Source organism: Hypanus sabinus, chromosome 21, assembly GCF_030144855.1.
Source record: "Hypanus sabinus isolate sHypSab1 chromosome 21, sHypSab1.hap1, whole genome shotgun sequence".
Taxonomy (NCBI): Eukaryota; Metazoa; Chordata; class Chondrichthyes; order Myliobatiformes; family Dasyatidae; genus Hypanus; species Hypanus sabinus.
In genome coordinates this window covers 8,681,540-8,706,678 of record NC_082726.1, presented here as the reverse complement: position 1 = coordinate 8,706,678, position 25,139 = coordinate 8,681,540, and the positions used below count along the sequence as shown (strand labels likewise).

Below are 25,139 nucleotides of genomic sequence, written 5' to 3'. Positions count from 1 at the left end.
CAAGCTATCCAGACTTAGGTGGCACACTTCCACTTTGAGAAATAAAATTACTTTGGAATGTGCACTGTCAGGTGTTTTCTGCCCAATCAAACCTTCAACCAAGATCCAGCTGAGGTCTCCCCAGTTCCCGTGATTGTAACAGAGCCAGGTCCCTGCTAGAACAAACTGCAACTTCTCCCCAGCACCACGCACCCCATCCCACAAAACCCACCCAGTGGAAAAGCGTAGTAACCTGAAATCATCAACAAGAGAGTCTGCAGATGCTGGAAATCCAGAGCAACACACACAAAATGCTGGAGGAACACAGCAAGCCAGTGTCATTGGAGATGAATAAACAGAAGACATTTTGGGCCACGACTCTTCATCAGGACTGGAAAAGAAGGGGAAAGGTGCCAGAATAAAAAGGTGAGGGTGGGGTAGGACAACAAGCTAGGAGGGGGTGGGTGGGAAAGGAAAGACTGGAGAAGAAGGAATCTGACGGGAGCGGACTGCGGACCATGGGAGAAAGGGAAGAAGCAGAGGCAGCAGGGGAGGTGATAGGTAGGTGAGGAGAAGAGGTAAGAGGCCAGAGGAGGGAACAGAAGAGAGAGATCGGGGAGAGAAAAAAATTACCAGAAGGAAAAAAATCAATGTTCATGCCATCAGTAACCCCAAATGTTTGTAATCCCTCCCCACCAATGCACTTTCATTTATACTCACAGAAGGGAACTGGTTGTTACGTTGGACACATCCCGAAGTTTCTTGAAAATAAACTGGGCCTAAGATAGAAAGGAGTAAGTTTTATAATGAAGAGACAATACGCTCTCACAAGGGGTTTCCTCCAACCAGCCTATGCATATTTCCACTGCTTTAGACATTGCAGCAGACACTCTCTATGTACACCCAGTGACAAGACTCCAGGAGAGAAAAAGGACTGAGGGACAGATTCGTCCAGCACAGAACATGATCACCTCCATGGTTACAATACAGTCCGCCTACATCAATCCTATTTGCTTGCTTTAGGCCCATATTGAAAGGCCTAGATAGAGTGGATGTGGAAAAGATGTCCCCAATAGCAGAAAGGTCTCGGGCCAGGTGGCACAGCCTCAGGACACAAGGATGTCTAACACGAGGAAATCTGCAGATGCTGGAAATTCAAGCAACACACACAAAATGCTGGTGGAACGCAGCAGGCCAGGCAACATCTATAGGGAGAAGCGCTGTCGACGTTTCGGGCCAAGACCCTTCGTCAGGGCTAACTGAAAGGAAAGATAGTGAGATTTGAAAGTAGGTGGGGGAGGGGAAAATGCGAAAAGATAGAAGACCAGAGGGGATGGGGTGAAGCTGAGAGCTGGAAAGGTGATTGGCAAAAGGGATACAGAGCTGGAGAAGGGCAAGGATCATGGGACGGGAGGCCTAAGGAGAAAGAAAGAGGAAGGGGAGCACCAGAGGGAGATAGAGAACAGGCAGAGTGATGGGCAGAGAGAGAGAGAAAAAAAGGAAGGGGGGAGAAAAACTAAAAATGTCAAGGATGGGGTGAGGAGGGGCATTAACGGAAGTTAGAGAAGTCAATGTTCATGCCATCAGGTTGGAGGCTACCCAGCCAGTATATAAGGTGTTGTTCCTCCAACCTGAGTGTGGCTTCATCTTGCAGTAGAGGAAGCCATGGATAGACATATTAGAATGGGAATGGGACGTGGAATTAAAATGTGTGGCCACTGGGAGATCTTGCTTTCTCTGGCAGACCGAGCGTAGGTGTTCAGAGAAACGGTCTCCCAGTCTGTGTCGGGTCTCATCAATATATAAAAAGCCACACCGGGAGCACCGGACGCAGTATACCACACCAGCCGACTCACAGGTGAAGTGTCACCTCACCTGGAAGGACTGTCTGGGGCCCTGAATGGTGGTGAGGGAGGAAGTGTGAGGGCAGGTGTAGCACTTATTCCACTTAACACAAGGATTTCTCTTTAGATCAGAGATGAGGAGGAATTGCTTTAGCCAGATGATGGTGAATGTGCGGCTGAAGAGGCCCAATCATTGGGGACATTTAAAACGGAGGACGATAGGTTCCTGATTAGTAAGACTGTCGAGTGTTATAGCAAGAAGGCAGGACTGAGATCAGCAATGACCGAATGGACTAGCGGTCTCCAGAGGGTGACTGGCCTAATTCTGCCACTCCGCCTTCTGGTCTTAAATGATTTCCCTGTCTGAGTGCCTTTTAAATGCAGTGATAAGATTCGGAAATACAGACCAATCATGGGCAACATCCCTAAAACCCCTCTCCCAGCCCATCCAACTCTGCTGTAGTAACAAAAGCAATGGTGGGGTTAGAGTATTGATGACATAACCCAGTATACTGAGCTCCACCAGTGCCTCCCTCCTGGGCAGAGAAAGGGGTTGGAAATGGAGGAGGGGGGCAGGAGACCAGTGTGGGGATGGGAGACGGGGGCAAGGGTGGGAATGGAATCCTTCGTATTCCATCTTTTCCACCTTTATGACTGTTTTTTAGTTGCCTTCTGATGGTTTTGAAAAGCTTCCCAATCCTCTAACTTCACACTATTTTTGCTCTATTATACACCCTCTCTTTAGATTTTATGTTGACTTTGACTTTTCTTTTCAGCCATGGTTGTGTCATCCTGCCTTCCGAATACTTTTTCCTCTTTGTGATGTATATATCCTGTGCCTTCAGAATTGCTCCCAGATATTCGGACCATTCCAGTTCTGCTGTCAGCCCTGTCAGTGTTCTTTTCCAAATTCAGTTTGGCCAACTCCTCCTGCGTGCCTCTGTAATTCCCTCTACTCCACTGTAATACCAATATATCCGACTTTAACTTCTCCTCCTCAAATTGCAGGGTGAATTCTATCACATTATGATCACTTACGCCTGAGTGCTCCTCTACCTTAAGCTCTCTCATCAATTCCGATTCCTTGCACAACACCCAATCCAGAAGATCCCCTAGTGGGCTTAGCCATGAGCTGCTGTAAAAAGCCACCTCGCAGGCATTCTAGAAATTTCCCTTCTTGCGATCCAGCACCAGCCTGATTTTCCCAATCTACCTGCATATTGAAATCCCCCGTGACTATTGTAATATTGCCCTTTTGACATGTGTTTTCTATCTCCCATTGTAATTTGTAGACCCCACCTTTGCTACTGCTTGGGAGTCAGTATATAACTCCCGATCAGGGCTTTTAACCTTTGCAGTTCCTTAGCTCTCCCCACAATGATTCAACACTTTCCAACCATATGGCACCTCTTTCTAATGATTTGATTTCATTTTTTAACAACAGAGCCATGCCACCTCCTCTGCCTTCTTCCCTATCCTATCAATACAACATGTATCCTCCCAGCTATAATCTTTCAACCACGACTCATTGATACCCACTACATCATACATGCCAATCTGTACTGTGCTACAAGATCATCTACCTTATTCCATATACTGCATGCATTCAAATGTCACACCTTCAGTCCTGTATTCACCCTTCTCCATTTTAATAACATAGAATAACACAGCACAGGCCCTTCAGCCCACAATGTTGTGCCGACCCTTAAACCCTGCCTCCCATATAACCCCCCCCCCACCTTAAATTCCTCCACATACCTGTCTAGTAGTCTCTTAAATTTCACTAGTGTATCTGCCTCCACCATTGACTCAGGCAGTGCATTCCACACATCAACCACTCTCTCAGTGAAAAACCTTCCTCTAATATCCCCCTTGAACTTCCCACCCCTTACCCTAAAGGTATGTCCTCTTGTACTGAACAGTGGTGCCCTAGGGAAGAGGCGCTGGCTGTCCACTCTGTCTATTCCTCTTAATATCTTGTACACCTCTATCATGTCTCCTCTCAACCTCCTCCTTTCCAAAGAGTAAAGCCCTAGCTCTCTTAATCTCTGATCATCTCTGATAATGCATACTCTCTAAACCAGGCAGCATCCTGGTAAATCTCCTCTGTACCCTTTCCAATGCTTCCACATCCTTCCTATAGTAAGACGACCAGAACTGGACGCAGTACTCCAAGTGTGGCCGAACCAGAGTTTTAAGGAGCTGCATCATTACTTCGCAACTCTTAAACTCTATCCCTCAACTTATCAAAGCTAACACCCCATAAGCTTTCTTAACTACCCTATCCACCTGTGAGGCAACTTTCAGGGATCTGTGGACATGTAACCCCAGATCCCTCTGCTCCTCCACACTACCAAGTATCCTGCCATTTACTTTGTACTCTGCCTTGGAGTTTGTCCTTCCAAAGTGAACCACCTCACACTTCCCCGGGCTGAACTCTATTTACTCACCTTTTACATTGTAACTCAGCTTGCTGACTGCAATTTTGTCCGATCATTAGCCACTCTTTGCTGACAGTCTCACTGCAAACCAACAACCTCATCCTCAGCACCATCACTCCAGTTCCCATTCCCCTGTGAAACCCTCCTGAACAACTCTAGTAAACCTGCCCACAAGGATATTGGTCTGCCTAGGGTTCAGGGGTAACCCATCCCTTTTGTACAGGCCGTATCTTCCCCAGAAGAGATCCCAATGATACAGGTCATGAAATTTATTGCTTTACAGTTCAATATCTAAAAATAACTTGTAACTTACAATAAGGAATATGAAAAATAAAGTAGTTGAAAAAGAGCACAATAGTGAGGTAGTGTTCATGCTCCATTCAGAAATATGATGGTGGAGTCGAAGAAGCTGTTACGAAAACAGTGAGTGAGCGTCTTGCCTATCTGACTGTTAAAGTCTTCATTATAGTAATTAGATTCAGAAATACAGGCCAATTAGATTGAGGTTCATCACACGTACATCGAAACATACAGTGAAATGGATCATTTGCATCAATGACCAACAGTCCGACGATACGCTGGGGGATCAAAATCCCTTAATTAGGGGACTGATAGAGAGCTGGTGTTTCAGAGTACAAAGCGTGGGGATGACGAGAGCCGAAAGCAAAGAGTTCCTACACAGCACCGTGTAAACCCCACCCACCTGCTGCAGTGACCACTTCCACTCCCTGAGGAGGCTGTCGTTTCCCAGAAAGTCCTCAGGGTCAAAGATCAGGTCCTTCAAGGGAACGAATGGAATCAGACAGCCAAACCGGGTGAGCTGCCTCCTGTCATCGCCTTCCATCTGCAGAGAGTCAAACGGTATCATCATTGGGGTGTCGTACCTGTCACCAGCAAGATGGAAAGTATGTCCCTGTGGGTGGAATTTATAACCTCATTCCCTTTGTATTGTTTACCAGATCCCTGAAGTTCCCCCCAATTTCCCTGAGAATATTTTCACATACTATGGAAATAACTGTAGATGGGGAACAATCTCATCATGCACAGAGGCTGGCCATTGCATTAACCACCCCTCACCACACTAAACAATGGTAGTGTGACAAATGAAACTTAATCTCTCTCAAGCTCTGCTTAAGTTTATTTTTAATATATTCTATATGCTGCAGATGCAGAGGGTGCACACTTGTCTGAGATACTCAAACTACCCTGTCTGGCACCAACAATCATTCTACGCTCAAAGTCACTCAGATCACATTTCTTCCCCATTCTGATGTTTGGCTTGAACAACAACTGAGCCACTTGACAATGTCTGCATGCTTTTAAGCATTGAGTTGCTGCCACATGATTAGCCGAATAGGTGCTTGCATTAAGAATATAAGACACAAGAGTAGAATTAGGCCATTTGGCCCATCGAATCTGCTCCGCCATTCAAACATGGCTGATCCTTTATCCCTCCTCAGCCCCACTTCCCGGTCTTTTCCCCGTAACCTACGATGCTGTGTCCAATCAAAAACCTATCAAGTTCTGCCTTAAATACACCCAACAACTTGGCCTCCACAGCTGTGGTAACAAATTCCACAAATTCACCACCCTCTGGCTAAAGAGATTTCTCCACATCTCTGTTTTGAAAGGATGCCCATCTATCCTGAGGCTGTGTCCTCTTGTCCTAGATTCTCCCACCACAGGAAACATCCTTTCCACATCTACTCTTCAATGAGATCAGCCCCCCCATACCACCATCCTTCTAAATTCCAGCGAGTACAGACCCAAAGCCATCAAATGTTCCACGCATGATTACCCTTCCATTCCTGGAATCATCCTTGTGAGCCTCCTCTGGACCCTCTCCAATGGCAGCACATCTCTTCTAAGATGAGGGGCCCAGAACTGTTCAGAATTCTCAACCAGATTTACTTAACAAAGTGGCCACTGAGTATATTTACTCCTCTGATCCCCCTTAAATGCCCTCCACTCACCCTATGCTTGCTTAGATGCCCCTCCATTTGGGAGAGAAAAGATTCTGACCAGCTCCTCTATCTCTGCCTGTCCATAAACATTTCGGTATTTGCAGCAGAGACATTATAAATGTTACAATCAGGAAATAATAAAAAGCCCAAAAAGTGAAGTCCCCAAAACTAAAGGAACCAATATACCCATGGAGGTGGCAAATATATGGATGGTTCTGGTCCTTTGAGACAGGCAGGGCAAGACCAGGCAAGAGCCTTCAGTGCCCATGTCAAGTACTGTTGTACCAACGCCTTTGGTCCCATGCTACAAAGAACGTCCCTTTCTCGGTGCATTCGTTAGCTGAGAAGTGTCTGAGTGAGGGCTGTGTGCAAAGACTGTTGCTTTTAAATCCCACGAGAGCCAGAGAGAAAAGTGAAGAGTGGGGGGAGTCGGGGGGGGGGGAGCAGGAAAGCAAACAGATACAGAAGAGGGGAAATGAGTGGGGCAAAGATCGGATGCAAACTGTAGTTAGGACAAATCTTTTGCTAGAGATATGCACGTAATGGCTGCTTCCTCTGCAGCTCATCATTCGTACTGGGGCACGGGCTGCCGGCAGCAGCTCACTGGAGTGCTCTGTCCTGCCTTTCCCAGGTGTAGCCCTGGTGTCTCCTTCCTTTCACAGGAATGAGGTCTTTGTAGCAGTGTTTTTATGAGATGGGATTGCTGGCCCCATGTCCAACCCTTTTTTAGCTGGGCTTGGGACCATCAATTGCAGAGTTACACCAGTGTTCGATGATATAAAGGCATGGAAACAGGTCTTCCAGACCCAAAAGACCCAATTACACCCATGTGACCAATTAAAATACTAACCGGTACATCTAGGAGGAAACTGGAGCACCGGGAGGAAACCCACAGGGTTACAGACAGTGGCAGGAATGAGACCAGGTCATTGGTGCAGTAATGGTGTTAAATTAACCCCTAAGCTGCCGTGCCACCTCTCTATTGAGAGTAACAGCATAATAACACGACGTGCAGGTTATAGGCAACTATCCCTTTGATTGACATCCACAGCTGAGAGAGGATCCAGACAGAGAAAGCGAGAATGCTTGTGACCACAATGGGGGGCTCAGGAACCACACTGGGATCTCTCTGTGCAACGTTCATGGGAGGGTCCAGTTTTGTGCGAGGAGTTTCGACACTCAGCACTTGACAGAGTACGAGGAAAAGATCCAGAGATGGAGGGAGTCAGTCACACACTCCCCATGTCAGACACAGAGTGAAACTCCCTCCACACCATCACATCACACACTCCCGGGGTCAGACACAGAGTGGAACTCCCTCCACACCATCCCATCACACAGTCCCCGTGTCAGACACAGAGTGAAACTCCCTCCACACCATCACATCACACTCTCCCCGTGTGAGACACAGAGTGAAGCTCCCACCACACTGTCCCATCACACACTCCCAGGGTCAGACACAGAGTGAAGCTCCCTCTCCACCGTCACATCACACACTTCCGGGGTCAGACACAGAGTGAATCTCCCTCCACACCGTCCCATCACACACTCCCGGGGTCAGACACAGAGTGAAGCTCCCTCCACACCGTCCCATCACACACTCCTGGGGTCAGACACAGAGTGAAACTCCCACCACACTGTCCCATCACACATTCCTGTGGTCAGACACAGAGTGAAGCTCCCTCCACACCTTCCCATCACACACTCCCGGGGTCAGACACAGAGTGAAGCTCCCTCTACACCATCCCATCACACACTCCCCATGTCAGACACAGAGTGAAGCTCCCTCCACACCATCACATCACACTCTCCCTGTGTGAGACACAGAGTGAAGCTCCCTCCACACCGTCCCATCACACACTCCTGGGGTCAGACACAGAGTGAAGCTCCCTCCACACCGTCCTATCACACACACCCAGGGTCAGATACAGAGAGAAGCTCCCTCCACACCGTCCCATCACACAATTCCCCAAACAGTATTGATCCAAACACAGAGTAGGGTGTGTCGATGATTTAGGCTGACTCAGCTGAGGGAGGTTAGCCCTGGGACGACTCCAAGGCTGTTGAATAGAGACGGCGATTCTCAATCACCAACACTTTGCATCTTGATCAATGAGGCAAGCAGGACCCCTGACCTCCCCCTGTGCTATTGGGATGAGTTTGCAGATAGTCCTACCCGGAGAGCGTCCAGAATCACAGCTTTCTGGGCGGAAGAGAGCTGAATCAGGAAAGGGTGGAAGCAGGCGCAGGCTCTGGCCAAAACCCGGGCTGGAAGGCGCTGCAGGGCAGATGGACTCAAGCCAGGCAGCAGTTGTCCAAGGTGGCAGAGGGCATCCACGGACACCTAGAATGTTCAACAAGGTCCAAGTATCACACAACTTTCAGTACATAACATCAAAAGACACGTCTACTATCTCCTTTTACCCTTGCAATAAGCTGGTGCGTTCTCAAGATTACATCCTCCACCCCTTCCTGAACATTTGTAGGTCAGCTTCACCCTGACTGCTATCTACGTCTCTTCCCGAATTGCTGTTAATATTCAGAATTAAAGTGAACAGTAGAGTGTCAAAGTAAAATCAAAAAATGTCAGGCTAGATAGCATGCATGAAGGGATGATTCACCAATGCAGGTTTCATTCAATTACCTTCAAAACTTTGTATCTAACTCGTGGTATTCCTCTTTTAGCATGTGTGGTGGGACAGTGTGGAGAAAGCATCACTCAATATCTAACCTCAAAAATATGTGATGAGACGGTGTAGAGTGAGCTTCATTCTGTCTGACCTCAGGATTGTGTGACGGGACAGTATAGAGCAAGCTTGGTTCTGCATCTGACCCCTGGAGTGTTCGATGGGATGGTGTAAAAGAAGCTTCACTCTGTATCTGACCATGGGATTGTGTGATGGGAGCTTCATTCTGTGTCTGACCTTGGGATTGCGTGATGGGAGCTTCACTCTGTACCTGACCTTGGCAGTGTGTGATGGGATGGTGTGGAGAGAGAGCTTCACTCTGTGTTTGACCCCGTGAGTGTATGATGGGATGGTGTAAAAGAAGCAGTTCATTCCAATGAGAAGGAAGGATTCAAAGAGGGAGAAGGGGCCACAGTGGTTGACAAAGGAAGTCAGAGATTGTATTGCATTAAAGAAAAAGAAGTATGACAGGGCTAAGATGAGTGGGAATACAGATGATTGGGAAAGTTTTAAGGAACAGCAGATCTTAACTAAAAAAGCAATACAGAGAGAAAAAATCAGGTATGAGCTCAGTCTAGCCAGGAATATAAAAGGGGATAGCAAAAGTTTTTTTAGCTATGTGAAGAGTAAGAAGATAGTTAAGAACAATGTTGGCCCCTTGAAGAATGAATTGGGAGAAATTGTTATGGGAAACAGGGAAATGGCAACAGAATTTAATGCGTACTTTAGATCTGTCTTCACCAGGGAGGACACAAGCAATCTCCCAGATGTATGGATGGGCCAGGGTCATAAGATATCAGAGGAATTGAGACAGATTGACATTAGGAAAGAAACTGTGATGAGTAGACTGGTAGGACTGAAGGCTAATAAATCCCCGGGTCCGGATGGTCTGCATCCGAGGGTTCTAAAGGAGGTGGCTCAGGAAATTGTGGATGCATTGGTAATCATTTTCCGATGTTCCTTAGATTCAGGATCAGTTCCTGAAGATTGGAGAGTGGCTAATGTTATCCCACTTTTCAAGAAGGGAGGGAAGGAGAAAACGGAGAACTATCGCCCTGTTAGCCTAACGTCAGTCGTGGGGAAAATGCTTGAGTCCATTATTAAGGACGAAATAGTGGCACATCTTGATGGCAGTAATAGGATTAGGCCGAGCCAGCATGGATTTACCAAGGGCAAATCATGCTTGACTAATCTGTTGGAGTTTTTTGAGGGTGTAACAAGGATGTTAGATGAGGGTAAGCCAGTGGATGTTGTGTACCTAGATTTTCAGAAGGCATTCGATAAGGTGCCACATAGGAGATTGGTGAGTAAAATCAGAGCTCATGGCATTGGGGGCAGGGTTTCAACATGGATAGAAAACTGGTTGGCAGATAGAAAGCAAAGGGTAGCAGTGAATGGGTGTTTCTCGGACTGGCTGGAGGTGACTAGTGGGGTACCACAGGGCTCTGTATTGGGACCACAGCTCTTTACGATTTATGTCAATGATTTAGATGAGGGCATTGAAAACTATATCAGCAAGTTTGCTGACGATACTAAACTGGGTGGCAGTGTGACATGCGAAGAGGTCGTTAGGAGAATACAAGGAGACTTGGATAGGCTGGGTGAGTGGGCAGATACTTGGCAGATGTCATTCAATGTGAATAAATGTGAAGTTATCCACTTTGGAAGCAGGAACAAGAGGGCAGAGTATTGTCTGAACGGTGTAGAGTTAGGCAAGGGAGAAATGCAAAGAGACCTAGGAGTCCTAGTTCATCAGTCAATGAAGGTGAATGAGCAAGTGCAACAGGCAGTGAAGAGGGCAAATGGAATGTTGGCCTTTATTACAAGGGGAATTGAGTACAAGAGCAAGGATGTCCTTTTGCATTTGTACAGGGCCCTGGTGAGACCACACCTGTAATATTGTGTACAGTTTTGGTCTCCAGGTTTAAGGAAGGACATTCTGGCAATTGAGGAAGTGCAGTGTAGATTCACTAGGTTGATTCCTGGGATGGCAGGGCTGTCTTACGCAGAGAGATTGGAGAGATTGGGCTTGTACACACTGGAATTGAGGAGATTGAGAGGGGATCTGATTGAAACATTTAAGATAATTAAAGGATTTGATAGGATTGAGGCAGGAAATATGTTCCAGCTTTTGGGAGAGTCCAGTACCAGAGGGCATGGATTGAGAATAAGAGGTCAGTTATTTAAAACAGAGTTGAGGAAGAGCTTCTTCTCCCAGAGAGTTGTGGAGGTGTGGAATGCACTGCCTCGGAAGACGGTGGAGGCCAATTCTCTGGATGCTTTCAAGAAGGAGCTAGATAGATATCTGATGGATAGGGGAATCAAGGGATATGGGGACAAGGCAGGGACTGGGTATTGATAGTGAATGATCAGCCATGATCTCAGAATGGCGGTGCAGACTCGAGGGGCCGAATGGTCTACTTCTGCACCTATTGTCTAAGCTTCACTCTGTACCTGACTATGGGATTGTGTGATGAGAGCTTCACTCTGTATCTGACCCCGGGAGTGTGTGATGTGATGGAGTAGAGAGGGAGCTTCACTCTGTGTTTGACCCCAGGAGTGTATGATGGGATGGTGTGGAGAGGGAGCTTCACTGTGTTTGACCCCGGGAGTGTGTGATGTGATGGTGTAGAGAGGGAGCTACACTCTGTGTTTGACCCTGTGATTGTATGATGGGATGGAGTGGAGAGGGAGCTTCACTCTGTGTCTGACCCCGGGAGTGTGTGATGGGACGGTGTGGAGGGAGATTCACTCTGTGTCTGACCCTGGGAGTGTGTGATGTGACGGTGTGGAGAGGGAGCTTCACTCTGTATCTGACCCCGGGAGTGTATGATGGGATGGTGAAGTGAAGGAGCCTCACTCACTGTCTGACCCTGGGAGTGTGAAATGGATGGTAAAGAAGGAGCTGCCCTCTGTGAGACACCAGGTTATCAAGTGCCCTGTTGGACTGCACCAATCCCAACAGATATGAGAATGAAATGTTGCTTTTCTGTTTAAAAATCAGAATAGCTGGATACTTACGTTACTATCCTGAATAATCTCCGTCACAAGCTGATCAGCCTACAAACAGTTTGAAAAAGTAAAAATAATCTTATTAAGGACCGAGTCACTAACCTCGTTACCCACCACCAAGTTTAATTTGATGTCTGCTGAACTTGGTCACTGGGTTCCCCATCCTTCCTCCCATCTCCACAAGGTGGCAGAGCTGCAGATACAACTGCCCGCGCTTTTTCTCATGGGGAATGGGATGGGTGTAATGTGGTTTATTTCATCACCTGGAAGTGTCACATCCGCACACACACGCACAAACACACACTCACAGACACAAAATAGTGACGATCTGTTTGGAACTGAAGAACCTTCCCTCCTCTTTACAGAGTGCAGCCCGTTTGTAGGTTAGCATGGTGATTAACAAAAAGCTTTTACAGAACCAGAAGTCTGGATTTACCTCCCACCACCGTCCCTCACCTCCAATGGTGGCTGATGACCCAGATGACCAAAGACAAATTGTCCAGCCATCTGTCAGCAAGCAATGGAGGGAGTGCTAAGCCATCAGCCATCTGTCTTGTACTTATGTCTACACAGAAAGAAGCCATTTAGCCTGTCAGATCCATACTGTCCCCTCAGGAGCAAAGCCATTAATCCCACTCCTGCTCCAGAATATCATTTCACACCCATGCCTGTCAATTTCACCTCGGAGTCAAGTCCGGAGATGACGGCTAACCTTTGGTGAGCGGACAGGTTCTGAACAGAAGTCACATCAAGAACAGGTAGGATCTCACCGAGGGTGTCCCAGTCCTGATAGGTTGGTGCACTCATGTTCTGACTCCACAGGTGGGTCACCAAAAGAGTTGTTTTTGAAATTCACCTACACTAGGCAGAGGAATTTCTTTAGGTGGAAGGTGAGCAATGTGTGGAGTTCATTGCCACCAACAGCTGTGACAGCCAAGTCATTGAGTGTATTTAAAGCAGAGGTTAACAGGTTCTTCATTAGTAAGGGTGTCAAAGGTCACGGGGAGAAGGCAGGAGAATGGAGTTGGGAGGGATAATAAATTCACTATAAAGGAATGGTGGAGCAAATTTGATGGGCTGAATGGCCTAATTCTGATCCTATGTCTTATGATGACTAATTAAGCTCCCAACCTGGACATGCTTAGAGTGCAAGTCAGACGGAGAATGTTCAAACTCCACATAGACAGCATCCGATGTCAGGATCAAACCCAGGTCTCCAACATTAGCACCAACTGCTGAGCCATCGAACCTCCCTTCACTTCAGTTGAGATGTTGAACCTCATTTCCTCTCTCAAGCACCAAGACCTCAGTAGGTGAAAATCAGGGGCATTCTCCCTGTAAATCCTGACCCCCCCCCCCCAATCTGGAATACTGTGGAATACAGACATACATACACACACATACACACACACAATGGACAGAGCAAGGAACTGACCTGGGCAGCAGTGATTGATGCAGGGTCAAGTCCGGAGATGACAGCTAACCTTTGGTGGGCGGACAGGTTTTGAAGAAAAGCCATGCCGAGAACAGGTAGGATCCCACCCAGGGCTACCCGGTCCTGGTGGGTTAGTACACTCACGTTCTGACCCCGCAGGTGGGTCACCAAAAGGTGGGCAGTCTAAATGCAAGAGAAAACAGCAGGGACAGGTCACACATCCAGCAGACCCACTCCTCCGAGTCCATGACCTTCACCCCAGAATGAAGGCAGAAACTCCAACATAGGGAAGTGTCGAATAGGAGCCTCAGGCCACAGCCGCCTCCACAGAACACTCCCACCCAGTAAGATCTTTGCCTCATCCGATTTCCCACCTGCTCCCTACATCCCTCTCTGGTTTCAGTAACCAGAACTCCATGGATCATCCTGAACCTACTCAACATCTGTGACCAGTCCTCGGCTGACCTGGGACAGTGACTACCAGCATCCACCCTGCCACTTTCTCCCAGAGATTAACTTCCAACATCTAGCCAGTGTGGCTGCCTTTAGAAAGGACACACACGTGGTTTGCACACATTTCTGTTGTCAATGATCTCTCCTGTCTGTCCAACAATATCTTTGACCTCTACCTTCAGGCAGGAGATAACGTTGCATTAGGACAAGAACTGTTAGGATGGGAAAGTTTCTTTCCCCAGAACGTGAGACTACTGAACTCTCTGCTACCACCCAGGTCTCATCACGTGACGCGCCGGTAGCGTTATACTGTTTACTTTTTAAACTTGTGCTGTAAATGCACCTTGTCATTTGCTAATTTATTTGTGGTGACATCACTTTATGTGTGTGAGCTAGATGTACAGTGTTATGCACCCTGGTCCAGAGAAACATTGTTGCATTTGGTGGTATACATCTGCATGACATGAAACATGAACTTGAGCCTTTCCAATACCTGGCAGAGAATTCGCTCCCTCACCCTCAGGTTCTCTGCACAGTAACTAGACATTGAGCGGACAGCTAACATGAAATCTAGTGAGATAATGCAGAGGGATTTGGGAACAGAGGCCATTCAGCCCTTTGGAGCAATGTTTTCACATCAATACGTGACATGGGCCAACCCAATCTTGTTTGTGCTTACCATCCCTTGTTCCTCAGTGCCATTGCTCAACAAAAGTGCCTTGGTCCTCAAACTTCAGTGTTTCGAACACAGAACATTAGAGTACAGCACAGGATGGGTCCTTTGGCCTACATGTCATGCCGACTTTTTAACTACTCTCACTTCAATCTAGCCCTTCCGTCACGCATAGCCCTCCACGGTTTTATCATCCATTCTATATCTAAGAGTTTCTTAAAAGCCTCTACCACCATCTCCGGCAGCATCTTCCACATCCCCACCCCTCTCTGTGCAAAATCCTTACCTCTTACATAGCCCCCTACAATCACCTTAAAATTATGCCCTCTCATATTAGCCATTTCTGCCCTGGGAAAAGGTTTCTGGCTGTCCACTCAATCTACACCTCATCATTTTGTACACCTTTATCAAGTCTCTTTTCATCCTCCTCCACTCCAAAGAGAAAAGCCCTACCTTGCTCATGTCCTTATGAAGCATGCCCTCCAACCCTGGTAAATCTCCTCTGCACCCTCTCTAAAGCTTCCACATCCTCTCTATGGTGAACACAGTATCCAGATATGGAAACACCAATGCCCTTGAACGGAAAATCGCACAGAGGGTAATGGATCACAGATGAAGTCCTCATGGGTAAAGCCCTCCCCACCATTGAACACATTTACTCAGAGCACAGCCACACAAAAGCAGCGGCCACCATTTAGGACCCCCACCACCCAGGCCATGCTCTCTCCTCGCCGCTGTTGGTACAGGAGCTTCAGGACTCGCACTACCAGGTTCTGGAACAGTTATCATCAGGCCCTTGAATCAGTGGGGACAACTTTGCTCAATTTCACTTGCCCCATCATGAACTGTTCCCACAACTTATGAACTCACTTTCAAGAACTCTTCCCAATATTTATTGTTTAATTATTTATTACTTCTTTTTTTCTTTTGCACACTGGTTGCTTGCCCTGTTGGATGCAGTCTTTCATTGATTCTATGATGGTTCTTGGATTTACGGAGTTTGCCTGCCAGACAGTGAATCTCAGGGTTGTATGTGGTGACATATATGTACTTCGATAATAAATGTACTTTGAACTGTTGAATACGGTCTAGTTGGAGTTTTTTTTGTTTTTTTTTAAAAGAGCTGCAAACATCACCCCATGGCTCTTGAACTCAGTGTTTTGAGATCTTTGGGAAGAGAATTTCAGATTTCTGCAGTACACCCACCTCACCACTGCCTCTCCCTTGCGAATGAGGACATACTTCTTGACATTAATGCTAGACTAAGCAACCTTAATCTTTTACTTCAATGAACACCAGCTCTCCACTCTTTGCTGGGAGAGTAACACCATTAGGAACAGAACAGTGAAAGGACCAGAGGGTCAGGCAGCATCTGCAGAGGCAGAAGGTGTGAGATGCATTTCAAATCAAGATTCTGCACCAGAGGCCTTCAGTCCCTTTGGGGCTGGCCTGAGCTCTGGGGCACAGACGAGGGGAAGGAACTTAATACTCAGCCTCGAACCAAGCTTCACTGTAACCAAGTGCAACCATTGGCCAAGGAATGGCCATTCAGCCCATCAAGGACAGCTTACTATCTTGACACCTTTCTCTTGGGTACACAGGCTGAAAACAAAACACAAACATTTGGAAAGATTTATAGAAATATGGGCCAAATGCAGTAAACTGGGACTAGGTGGATGCACACAATGGTCTCGTTGGGCCAAAGGGCTGTGGTGCTCTAAGATCCTATGAAAAGCAAAAAAGCCAAATGCCATTGGGGTGGGGGTGAAGAAATATTCCGGAAGAATTCTCCACACCTGACAAAGGGTTTCAGTCTGAAACAATATCAACTGTATCTCTCTCTGTAAGTATTGCCTGAGTTCCTTTAGCATTTTGTGTGTAGAGCACCTGCAGAATCTCTGGTGCTATTGAGTAATAGAACACTGCAGTACATAAACAGGCCATTCAGTCCATCTAGTCAATGCCAACCTGGTCTTCTGCCTAGTACTGTTCAACCCACACCTAGAACATAGCCCTCCATTCCCCCTGCATCCGTGTACCTATCCAAACTACTCTTAAATGTTCAAATCAAACCTACAGCCATCACATTCACTGCCAGCTAGTTCCACACTCACGTCACCCTGAGTGAAGAAGATATCCTGCACTTCACCCCCCTCCCCACCACCCCCAGGTTCCCTTAAATATTTCACCTTTCACCCTAAACCTATGACCTCCAGTTCTAGTGTAACACACAGTAAGGTTTCACTGCTAATGTAATGGCTTCCTTGGAACAGAACAGTGAAAGGACCAGAGGGTCAGGCAGTATCTATAGAGGCAGAAGGTGTGAGATGCGTTTCAAATCAAGACTCTACACCAGGAGCCTTCAGTCCCTTTGGGGCTGGTCTGAGCCCTGGGATCACTGTGTAATGGCGTTCACTGCTGAGGTAACAGTTTCTCTGTAGCAGCAATGTTTGGGTTATGACTGGCTTTAACAGGATGCATGTTAGCCAGTAAGAGATTGTTGCTGTGTCTTGTGAATCTGGAAAGATGTTTTTTTGTGTGGTCTTCTGTTGAGGAGAGATGAAGGGGGAAGACGTGTGTGGCGAGAGCTGGTAGACCACCAGACGGAGTGGACTGGGATCGGCGATGGTCGGAGGAGACCGATGGTGGAAGAATGACTACTGAGTGAGCTCCAACGTGAACTTTTGACTTGAATTGGGCCCTTTTTTAATTTTCATTACTAACTCTATATTCAGATTAAAATTCATAAAGTTCAATCATTTAACTGCATATGGTGTACTGTCTGATATTTTGTGTTGTGGGTTTGTAACTGAGGGTACATTACACAGCATCCACACAAAGGTGATTCCCCAGTTTGGCTGTTTCTCCTAGACGAACACGAGCTGGGTGAGCCTGAGGGTTAGACTAGATTCACTCAACCTCAAAGAAAAAAGCCTATCTATGCCCCTCAATTGTGTAATTTCTATCATTTCTCCTCTCATTTTCCTGAGCTCCTAGCCTGTTCAACCTTTCCCTACAACTCAGATCCTCAGGTCCTGGTAACATTGCTCTGCACTCTTTCAGTCTCATTTACAGCTTTCCGGTAGGCAGGTGACCCCACTCCAAATCAGGCCTCACTAATGTCCTATACAGCTTCAACGTAACATCACAACTCCTGTTCTCAGGGCCTTGATTTATGAAGGCCAATGTGCCAAAAACTTTTTCTGCCCCTATCTACCTGCAATGCTACTTTCTGGGATCTGTATTCCCAGGTCCCTCTGTTCTACCGCACACCCCAGTGCCTTACTACTCACTGTGCAAGTCCTACCATGGTTTGTCCTCTCAAAGTGCAACACCTCACACTTATCCACATTAAGTTCTATCTGCCTTTTTCCAACCTGGTTTACAAGCTAGTTGACATGCTGCATAGACTTTGATAATCTTCTAGAAAGCTCTTCTGTAAATCCATTCCACAATGTTCTGCAATGATGCCCCACTACTCCGATCAGGATAATGCTGGTGCTGAGGATCTGCTGGGGAACTCACCCCACTGCTGGGATCAATGGTGCCATCACTGATGCAATCCAAGAGCGCGTTGGAGACCACGTCTGCCTGGGGCTGGGCAACAAGTAGCATCTGAAGGTCTGACTGTCTGGCGAAGCAAACCAATCGACCGAGCCTGGAAAAGGAATGGGAATTGAATGGCTTCCGGGCTTGTTCCTGCAGCCTTGGAGAAGCTTCCTGCCGGGGAGAGGGTCTGGTAGCACCTCTAGGTAGAGATACAGCATCCAGCTCAAAGAGCAGAACCCACCATGAACACCGATTCAGCACTGCAAAGCATGGAACCTCTAACACAAGAAGACAAGCAGGAAATGCAGAGGAACGTTGGCAGATTTGAGATGGTGAAGCTGAAGCAAAGGAAGGATTTGAAAATGGAGACACACAAAAAGCTGGAGGAACTCAGCAGGTTAGGCAACATCTAGGAAGAGGAATAAACAGTTGACATTTCGGGCTGAGATCCTTCATCAGGACTGGAAAGGAAGGGGGAAGAAGCCAGAATAAGGAAGTGGGAGGAGTACAAACTGGCAGGTGATAGGGGAAGCCAGGAGTGGGGGTGTGGGAGAAGAGGGATGAAGCAAGAAGCTGGGAGGTGATAGGTGGAAAATTCATCTCACCCTCCCTGGATCTGCTGTGTAGCAGCTGTCTAAACACCACTACAGCAGCGGGGAGCCAGGTTCAAATCCACCTCTGTCTGTAGGTACGACTGCCCTGGTTTCCCCCCGCATACCAGATAGCTACAGGTCAGCAGGTTAACGGGTCACGTGAAGGTTGCGCCAGGAGGACCTGAGGGTGAAAGCAGCCTCCTGGAGCTTTTCCCCACCCACCACCCCTCCCCCAGGGTGAGGCAGAGGGGTCGAAAGACAGGAGGTCACTGTGAACATCTCCATGGACGAAAAGAGAGATCGAATCCAAGTGGACGTTGGTTCCGGGAAGAACTACCTCTCAAGCTGGCCGCTGGACAGGCTCCGGCTGAAGTTGATGATGGTGCGGAGTACGTGTCGGGCCCGGGGTAGATCCAGGCTGCTGTTCCCCAGTAGATCACTCACCGAAGACAGCTGGAACAGGAGGGGGACAGGCAGCGAGAACCTGGAGATCCCGTTCCCCCAACTCCACCTGCCCGGGCACAGCCTCACACCCTCCCTCCTCCCCCCCCCCGTCCACCTCCCACACCTCAGTATACCCCAGGAGACACCCCCTCCTGCCCACCCTCTGAGACGTCAGCCCTGCTTCACACCCACCTTCCCCTGCCTCTCATACCCTCCCTAACACACATCAGCCCTCACTACCCTTTCTCCGGAAAAGACCTCGCACCGCCCCTCCCCTCCTGTCGGGGAGCTGCCAAGCCTCACCCTACCTCAGTGCTCCCCGTTCAGGCCAGAGCGGAGGGCAGCCCATCTCCCTGGCAGCGGTGAGTGTGGGGGGGGGGATGGAGGGCAGCCCATCTCCCTGGCAATGGTGAGTGTGGGGGGGGGGGTGGAGGGCAGCCCATCTCCCTGGCAACGGTGAGTGTGGGGGGGGCGGAGGGCAGCCCATCTCCCTGGCAGCGGTGAGTGTGGGGGGGGGGGTGGAGGGCAGCCCATCTCCCTGGCAACGGTGAGTGTGGGGGGGTGCGGGGGGCAGCCCATCTCCCTGGCAACGGTGAGTGTGGGGGGTGCGGGGGGCAGCCCAACTCCCTGGCAACGGTGAGTGTGGGGGGGTGGAGGGCAGCCCATCTCCCTGGCAACGGTGAGTGTGGGGGGGTGCGGAGGGCAGCCCATCTCCCTGGCAACGGTGAGCGTGGGGGGTGCAGGGGGCAGCCCATCTCCCTGGCAACAGTGAGTGGGGGGGCGGAGGGCAGCCCATCTCCCTGGCAACGGTGAGTGTGGAGGGGGCGGAGGGCAGCCCATCTCCCTGGCAACGGTGAGTGGGGGGGCGGAGGGCAGCCCATCTCCCTGGCAACGGTGAGTGTGGGGGGGGGGGGCGGAGGGCAGCCGATCTCCCTGGCAATGGTGAGTGGGGGGGCGGAGGGCAGCCCATCTCCCTGGCAACGGTGAGTGTGGGGGGGGGGGCGGAGGGCAGCCCATCTCCCTGGCAATGGTGAGTGTGGGGGGGGGCGGATGGCAGCCCATCTCCCTGGCAACGGTGAGTGTGGGGGGGGCGGAGGGCAGCCCATCTCCCTGGCAACGGTGAGTGGGGGGGCGGAGGGCAGCCCATCTCCCTGGCAACGGTGAGTGTGGGGGGGGGGGGCGGATGGCAGCCCATCTCCCTGGCAACGGTGAGTGTGGGGGGGGTGGAGGGCAGCCCATCTCCCTGGCAACGGTGAGTGGGGGGGCGGAGGGCAGCCCATCTCCCTGGCAACAGTGAATGTGGGGTGGGCGGAGGGCAGCCCATCTCCCTGGCAACGGTGAGTGTGGGGGGGGGGCGGAGGGCAGCCGATCTCCCTGGCAATGGTGAGTGGGGGGGCGGAGGGCAGCCCATCTCCCTGGCAACGGTGAGTGTGGGGGGGGGGGCGGAGGGCAGCCCATCTCCCTGGCAATGGTGAGTGTGGGGGGGGGCGGATGGCAGCCCATCTCCCTGGCAACGGTGAGTGTGGGGGGGGCGGAGGGCAGCCCATCTCCCTGGCAACGGTGAGTGGGGGGGCGGAGGGCAGCCCATCTCCCTGGCAACGGTGAATGTGGGGTGGGCGGAGGGCAGCCCATCTCCCTGGCAACGGTGTGTGTGGGGGGGTGCGGGGGGCAGCCGATCTCCCTGGCAACGGTGAGTGTGGGGGGGGGGTGGAGGGCAGCCCATCTCCCTGGCAACGGTGAGTGGGGGGGCGGAGGGCAGCCCATCTCCCTGGCAACGGTGAATGTGGGGTGGGCGGAGGGCAGCCCATCTCCCTGGCAACGGTGAGTGTGGGGGGGTGCGGAGGGCAGCCCATCTCCCTGGCAACGGTGAGCGTGGGGGGTGCAGGGGGCAGCCCATCTCCCTGGCAACAGTGAGTGGGGGGGCGGAGGGCAGCCCATCTCCCTGGCAACGGTGAGTGTGGAGGGGGCGGAGGGCAGCCCATCTCCCTGGCAACGGTGAGTGGGGGGGCGGAGGGCAGCCCATCTCCCTGGCAACGGTGAGTGTGGGGGGGGGGCGGAGGGCAGCCGATCTCCCTGGCAATGGTGAGTGGGGGGGCGGAGGGCAGCCCATCTCCCTGGCAACGGTGAGTGTGGGGGGGGGGGCGGAGGGCAGCCCATCTCCCTGGCAATGGTGAGTGTGGGGGGGGGCGGATGGCAGCCCATCTCCCTGGCAACGGTGAGTGTGGGGGGGGCGGAGGGCAGCCCATCTCCCTGGCAACGGTGAGTGGGGGGGCGGAGGGCAGCCCATCTCCCTGGCAACGGTGAGTGTGGGGGGGGGGGGCGGATGGCAGCCCATCTCCCTGGCAACGGTGAGTGTGGGGGGGGTGGAGGGCAGCCCATCTCCCTGGCAACGGTGAGTGGGGGGGCGGAGGGCAGCCCATCTCCCTGGCAACAGTGAATGTGGGGTGGGCGGAGGGCAGCCCATCTCCCTGGCAACGGTGAGTGTGGGGGGGGGGCGGAGGGCAGCCGATCTCCCTGGCAATGGTGAGTGGGGGGGCGGAGGGCAGCCCATCTCCCTGGCAACGGTGAGTGTGGGGGGGGGGCGGAGGGCAGCCCATCTCCCTGGCAATGGTGAGTGTGGGGGGGGGCGGATGGCAGCCCATCTCCCTGGCAACGGTGAGTGTGGGGGGGGCGGAGGGCAGCCCATCTCCCTGGCAACGGTGAGTGGGGGGGCGGAGGGCAGCCCATCTCCCTGGCAACGGTGAGTGTGGGGGGGGGCGGATGGCAGCCCATCTCCCTGGCAACGGTGAGTGTGGGGGGGGTGGAGGGCAGCCCATCTCCCTGGCAACGGTGAGTGGGGGGGCGGAGGGCAGCCCATCTCCCTGGCAACGGTGAATGTGGGGTGGGCGGAGGGCAGCCCATCTCCCTGGCAACGGTGTGTGTGGGGGGGTGCGGGGGGCAGCCGATCTCCCTGGCAACGGTGAGTGTGGGGGGGGGGGCGGAGGGCAGCCCATCTCCCTGGCAATGGTGAGTGTGGGGGGGGGGCGGATGGCAGCCCATCTCCCTGGCAACGGTGAGTGTGGGGGGGGCGGAGGGCAGCCGATCTCCCTGGCAATGGTGAGTGGGGGGGGCGGATGGCAGCCCATCTCCCTGGCAACGGTGAGTGTGGGGGGGGGGGCGGAGGGCAGCCCATCTCCCTGGCAATGGTGAGTGTGGGGGGGGGCGGATGGCAGCCCATCTCCCTGGCAACGGTGAGTGTGGGGGGGGGCGGAGGGCAGCCCATCTCCCTGGCAACGGTGAGTGGGGGGGCGGAGGGCAGCCCATCTCCCTGGCAACGGTGAGTGTGGGGGGGGCGGATGGCAGCCCATCTCCCTGGCAACAGTGAGTGTGGGGGGGGGCGGAGGGCAGCCCATCTCCCTGGCAATGGTGAGTGTGGGGGGGGGGGTGGATGGCAGCCCATCTCCCTGGCAATGGTGAGTGTGGGGGGGGCAGAGGGCAGCCCATCTCCCTGGCAACGGTGAGTGGGGGGGCGGAGGGCAGCCCATCTCCCTGGCAACGGTGAGTGGGGGGGCGGAGGGCAGCCTATCTCCCTGGCAACGGTGAGTGTGGGGGGGGGCGGAGGGCAGCCCATCTCCCTGGCAACGGTGAGTGGGGGGGTGGAGGGCAGCCCATCTCCCTGGCAACGGTGAGTGGGGGGGGCAGAGTGCAGCCCATCTCCCTGGCAACAGTGAGTGCGGGGGGGGAGGAAGCATTGATTTATTTATTTAGTTACTGAGGGATACATCGGGGGACAGGCCCTTCTGGGCCTACAAGCTGTGCTACCCAGCAACCCGATTTAACCCAAGCCTAATCACAGGAATTTACAATGACCAATTAACCTGCTAGCCGGTGTGTCTTTGGACTGTGGGAGGGAACTGGAGCCCCCAGAGGAAGCACCACAGCTCAAGGCATAGACGTACAAATTCCATACAGAGGATGCTGGAATTGAACTCTGAACTACGCGACCATGCGAGTGCAGAGGTGGGAGGAAGGAAGGGGACAATAATTGTCCTGTTATCCTGGGGTGCATCCCAGTTCCTGATGTCCATCCATTGACATTTGATGTAAGATATGTCAGCCTGCACTTCACACCCAGAGCTGGAGACATGGGTGGACCTCTTCACTCCAGCCCTGCTTGCCAATAAACACCAAAGGCCATCCTCCTCTTTCCCATCACCAATCCCCTCACCCACCATCCCCACTTCCACATTCTCCAACTCCCCTCCCAATCCCTCTCCCTACCTGACTACTCCTTTTGCCCCACCACCCCTATTCCCACTCCCCTCCCTCACCTGTCTGGCCGTCAGCTGCTGGAATTGACCGGTGGGCAGGTAGGGAAGGAGTGCCCAGACTGACCTCAGGAGGCTTGGGGGCCAGGAGCCCACCTGTCCAAAGGTGCTCAGCACCCTCCTGGCAAAGGCAGCCTTCTGACCGGCTTTCATTTCCACACTGTGGTCCTGGATGGCGGCCAGCCTGCAAGGACAGATCAGCGGAGGGTGGAGGTGAACTCCCATCGCGCCCGTCCCCTCCCCACACATCACCGTGTCATCCTAGCTGTCATCCACCATCCCAGCGATAGGCAGCACTGATTACGGAGACCAACTCCAGCGGGAGGCGGGGGGAGTGGGGGTGAAGCATGAACACCCCCCCACCTGTGAGAACCACGACAAACCCCACACCCGCAGGAGCCCACTTCAGAACGCACACAGACGGCTGTGGAGAACAAACCACTGGGTATTTTTAAAGTGGAGTTTAATGGATTCTTGATTAGTCAGGGCGTCAGGTGAAAATCTGCAGAATGTGCCATGATGGAATGGTGGAAAGGAATTATTTCCTGCTGAGTTCCTTCAGCAATTTATGTCCATTGCTCCAGGTGAGCAGATCATTCCTATCTCCACCAAAGATGTTACTCCAGATGAATGTTAACAACAATCGCCTTTCATCCTTTCAGATATCGAACCACGACTGCGATACATATCCACAGTCCCAGATATGGATCTCTGACTGGAAAATATCCCTCATGGTCCCAGATGTGGAACTCTGGGATACATCCCTCGCAGTCCCAGATGTGGATCTCTGACTGGAATAGGTCCCTCGCAGTCCCAGATGTGGATCTCTGACTGGAATAGGTCCCTCAGTCCCAGATGTGGAACACGGGCTGGAATAGGTTCCTCAGTCCCAGATGTGGAACACGGACTGGAATAGGTCCCTCAGTCCCAGATGTGGAACTCTGACTGGAATAGGTCCTTCAGTCCCAGATGTGGAACTCTGACTGGAATAGGTCCTTCAGTCCCAGATGTGGAACTCTGACTGGAATAGGTCCCTCAGTCCCAGATGTGGAACACAGGCTGGAATAGGTCCCGCAGTCCCAGATGTGGAACACGGGCTGGAATAGGTTCCTCAGTCCCAGATGTGGAACTCTGACTGGAATAGGTCCCTCAGTCCCAGATGTGGATCTCTGACTGGAATAGGTCCCTCGATCCCAGATGTGGAACTATGACTGGAATAGGTCCCTCAGTCCCAGATGTGGAACTGACTGGAATAGATCCCTCAGTCCCAGATGTGGAACATGGACTGGAATAGTCCCTCAGTCCCAGATGTGGATCTCTGGAATAGGTCCCTCGCAGTCCCAGATGTGGAACTCTGAATGGAATAGGTTCCTCAGTCCCAGATGTGGAACTCTGAATGGAATAGGTCCCTCAGTCCCAGATGTGGATCTCTGAATGGAATAGGTCCCTCACTCTCAGATGTGGAACTGACTGGAATAGGTCCCTCACTCTCAGATGTGGAACTCTGACTGGAATAGGTCCCTCACTCTCAGATGTGGAACTCTGACTGGAATAGGTCCCTCGCAGTCCCAGATGTGGATCTCTGAAATAGGTCCCTCAGTCCCAGATGTGGAACTCTGACTGGGATAGGTCCCTCAGTCCCAGATGTGGAACTCTGACTGGAATAGGTTCCACAGTCCCAGATGTGGAACTCTGACTGGAATAGGTCCTTCAGTCCCAGATGTGGAACTCTGACTGGAATAGGTCCCTCAGTCCCAG

General features: G+C 51.4%; 1 protein-coding gene across 1 annotated transcript in view; it reads right to left on the bottom strand.

Annotated features, from left to right (window-relative positions):
• LOC132379218 (stereocilin) overlaps positions 1-25,139 on the bottom strand; it is a 93,167-nt gene that overhangs the window by 46,123 nt on the left and 21,905 nt on the right. Inside the window, exons 8-15 of the mRNA XM_059946928.1 lie at positions 23,385-23,565; positions 18,968-19,083; positions 18,014-18,146; positions 13,363-13,545; positions 11,937-11,975; positions 8,405-8,572; positions 4,968-5,108; positions 233-429 (exon numbers count right to left, since the gene is read on the bottom strand). Of these exons, the coding sequence (XP_059802911.1) occupies positions 233-429; positions 4,968-5,108; positions 8,405-8,572; positions 11,937-11,975; positions 13,363-13,545; positions 18,014-18,146; positions 18,968-19,083; positions 23,385-23,565 (1,158 nt within the window). The remainder of the gene's footprint in view (positions 1-232; positions 430-4,967; positions 5,109-8,404; positions 8,573-11,936; positions 11,976-13,362; positions 13,546-18,013; positions 18,147-18,967; positions 19,084-23,384; positions 23,566-25,139) is intronic.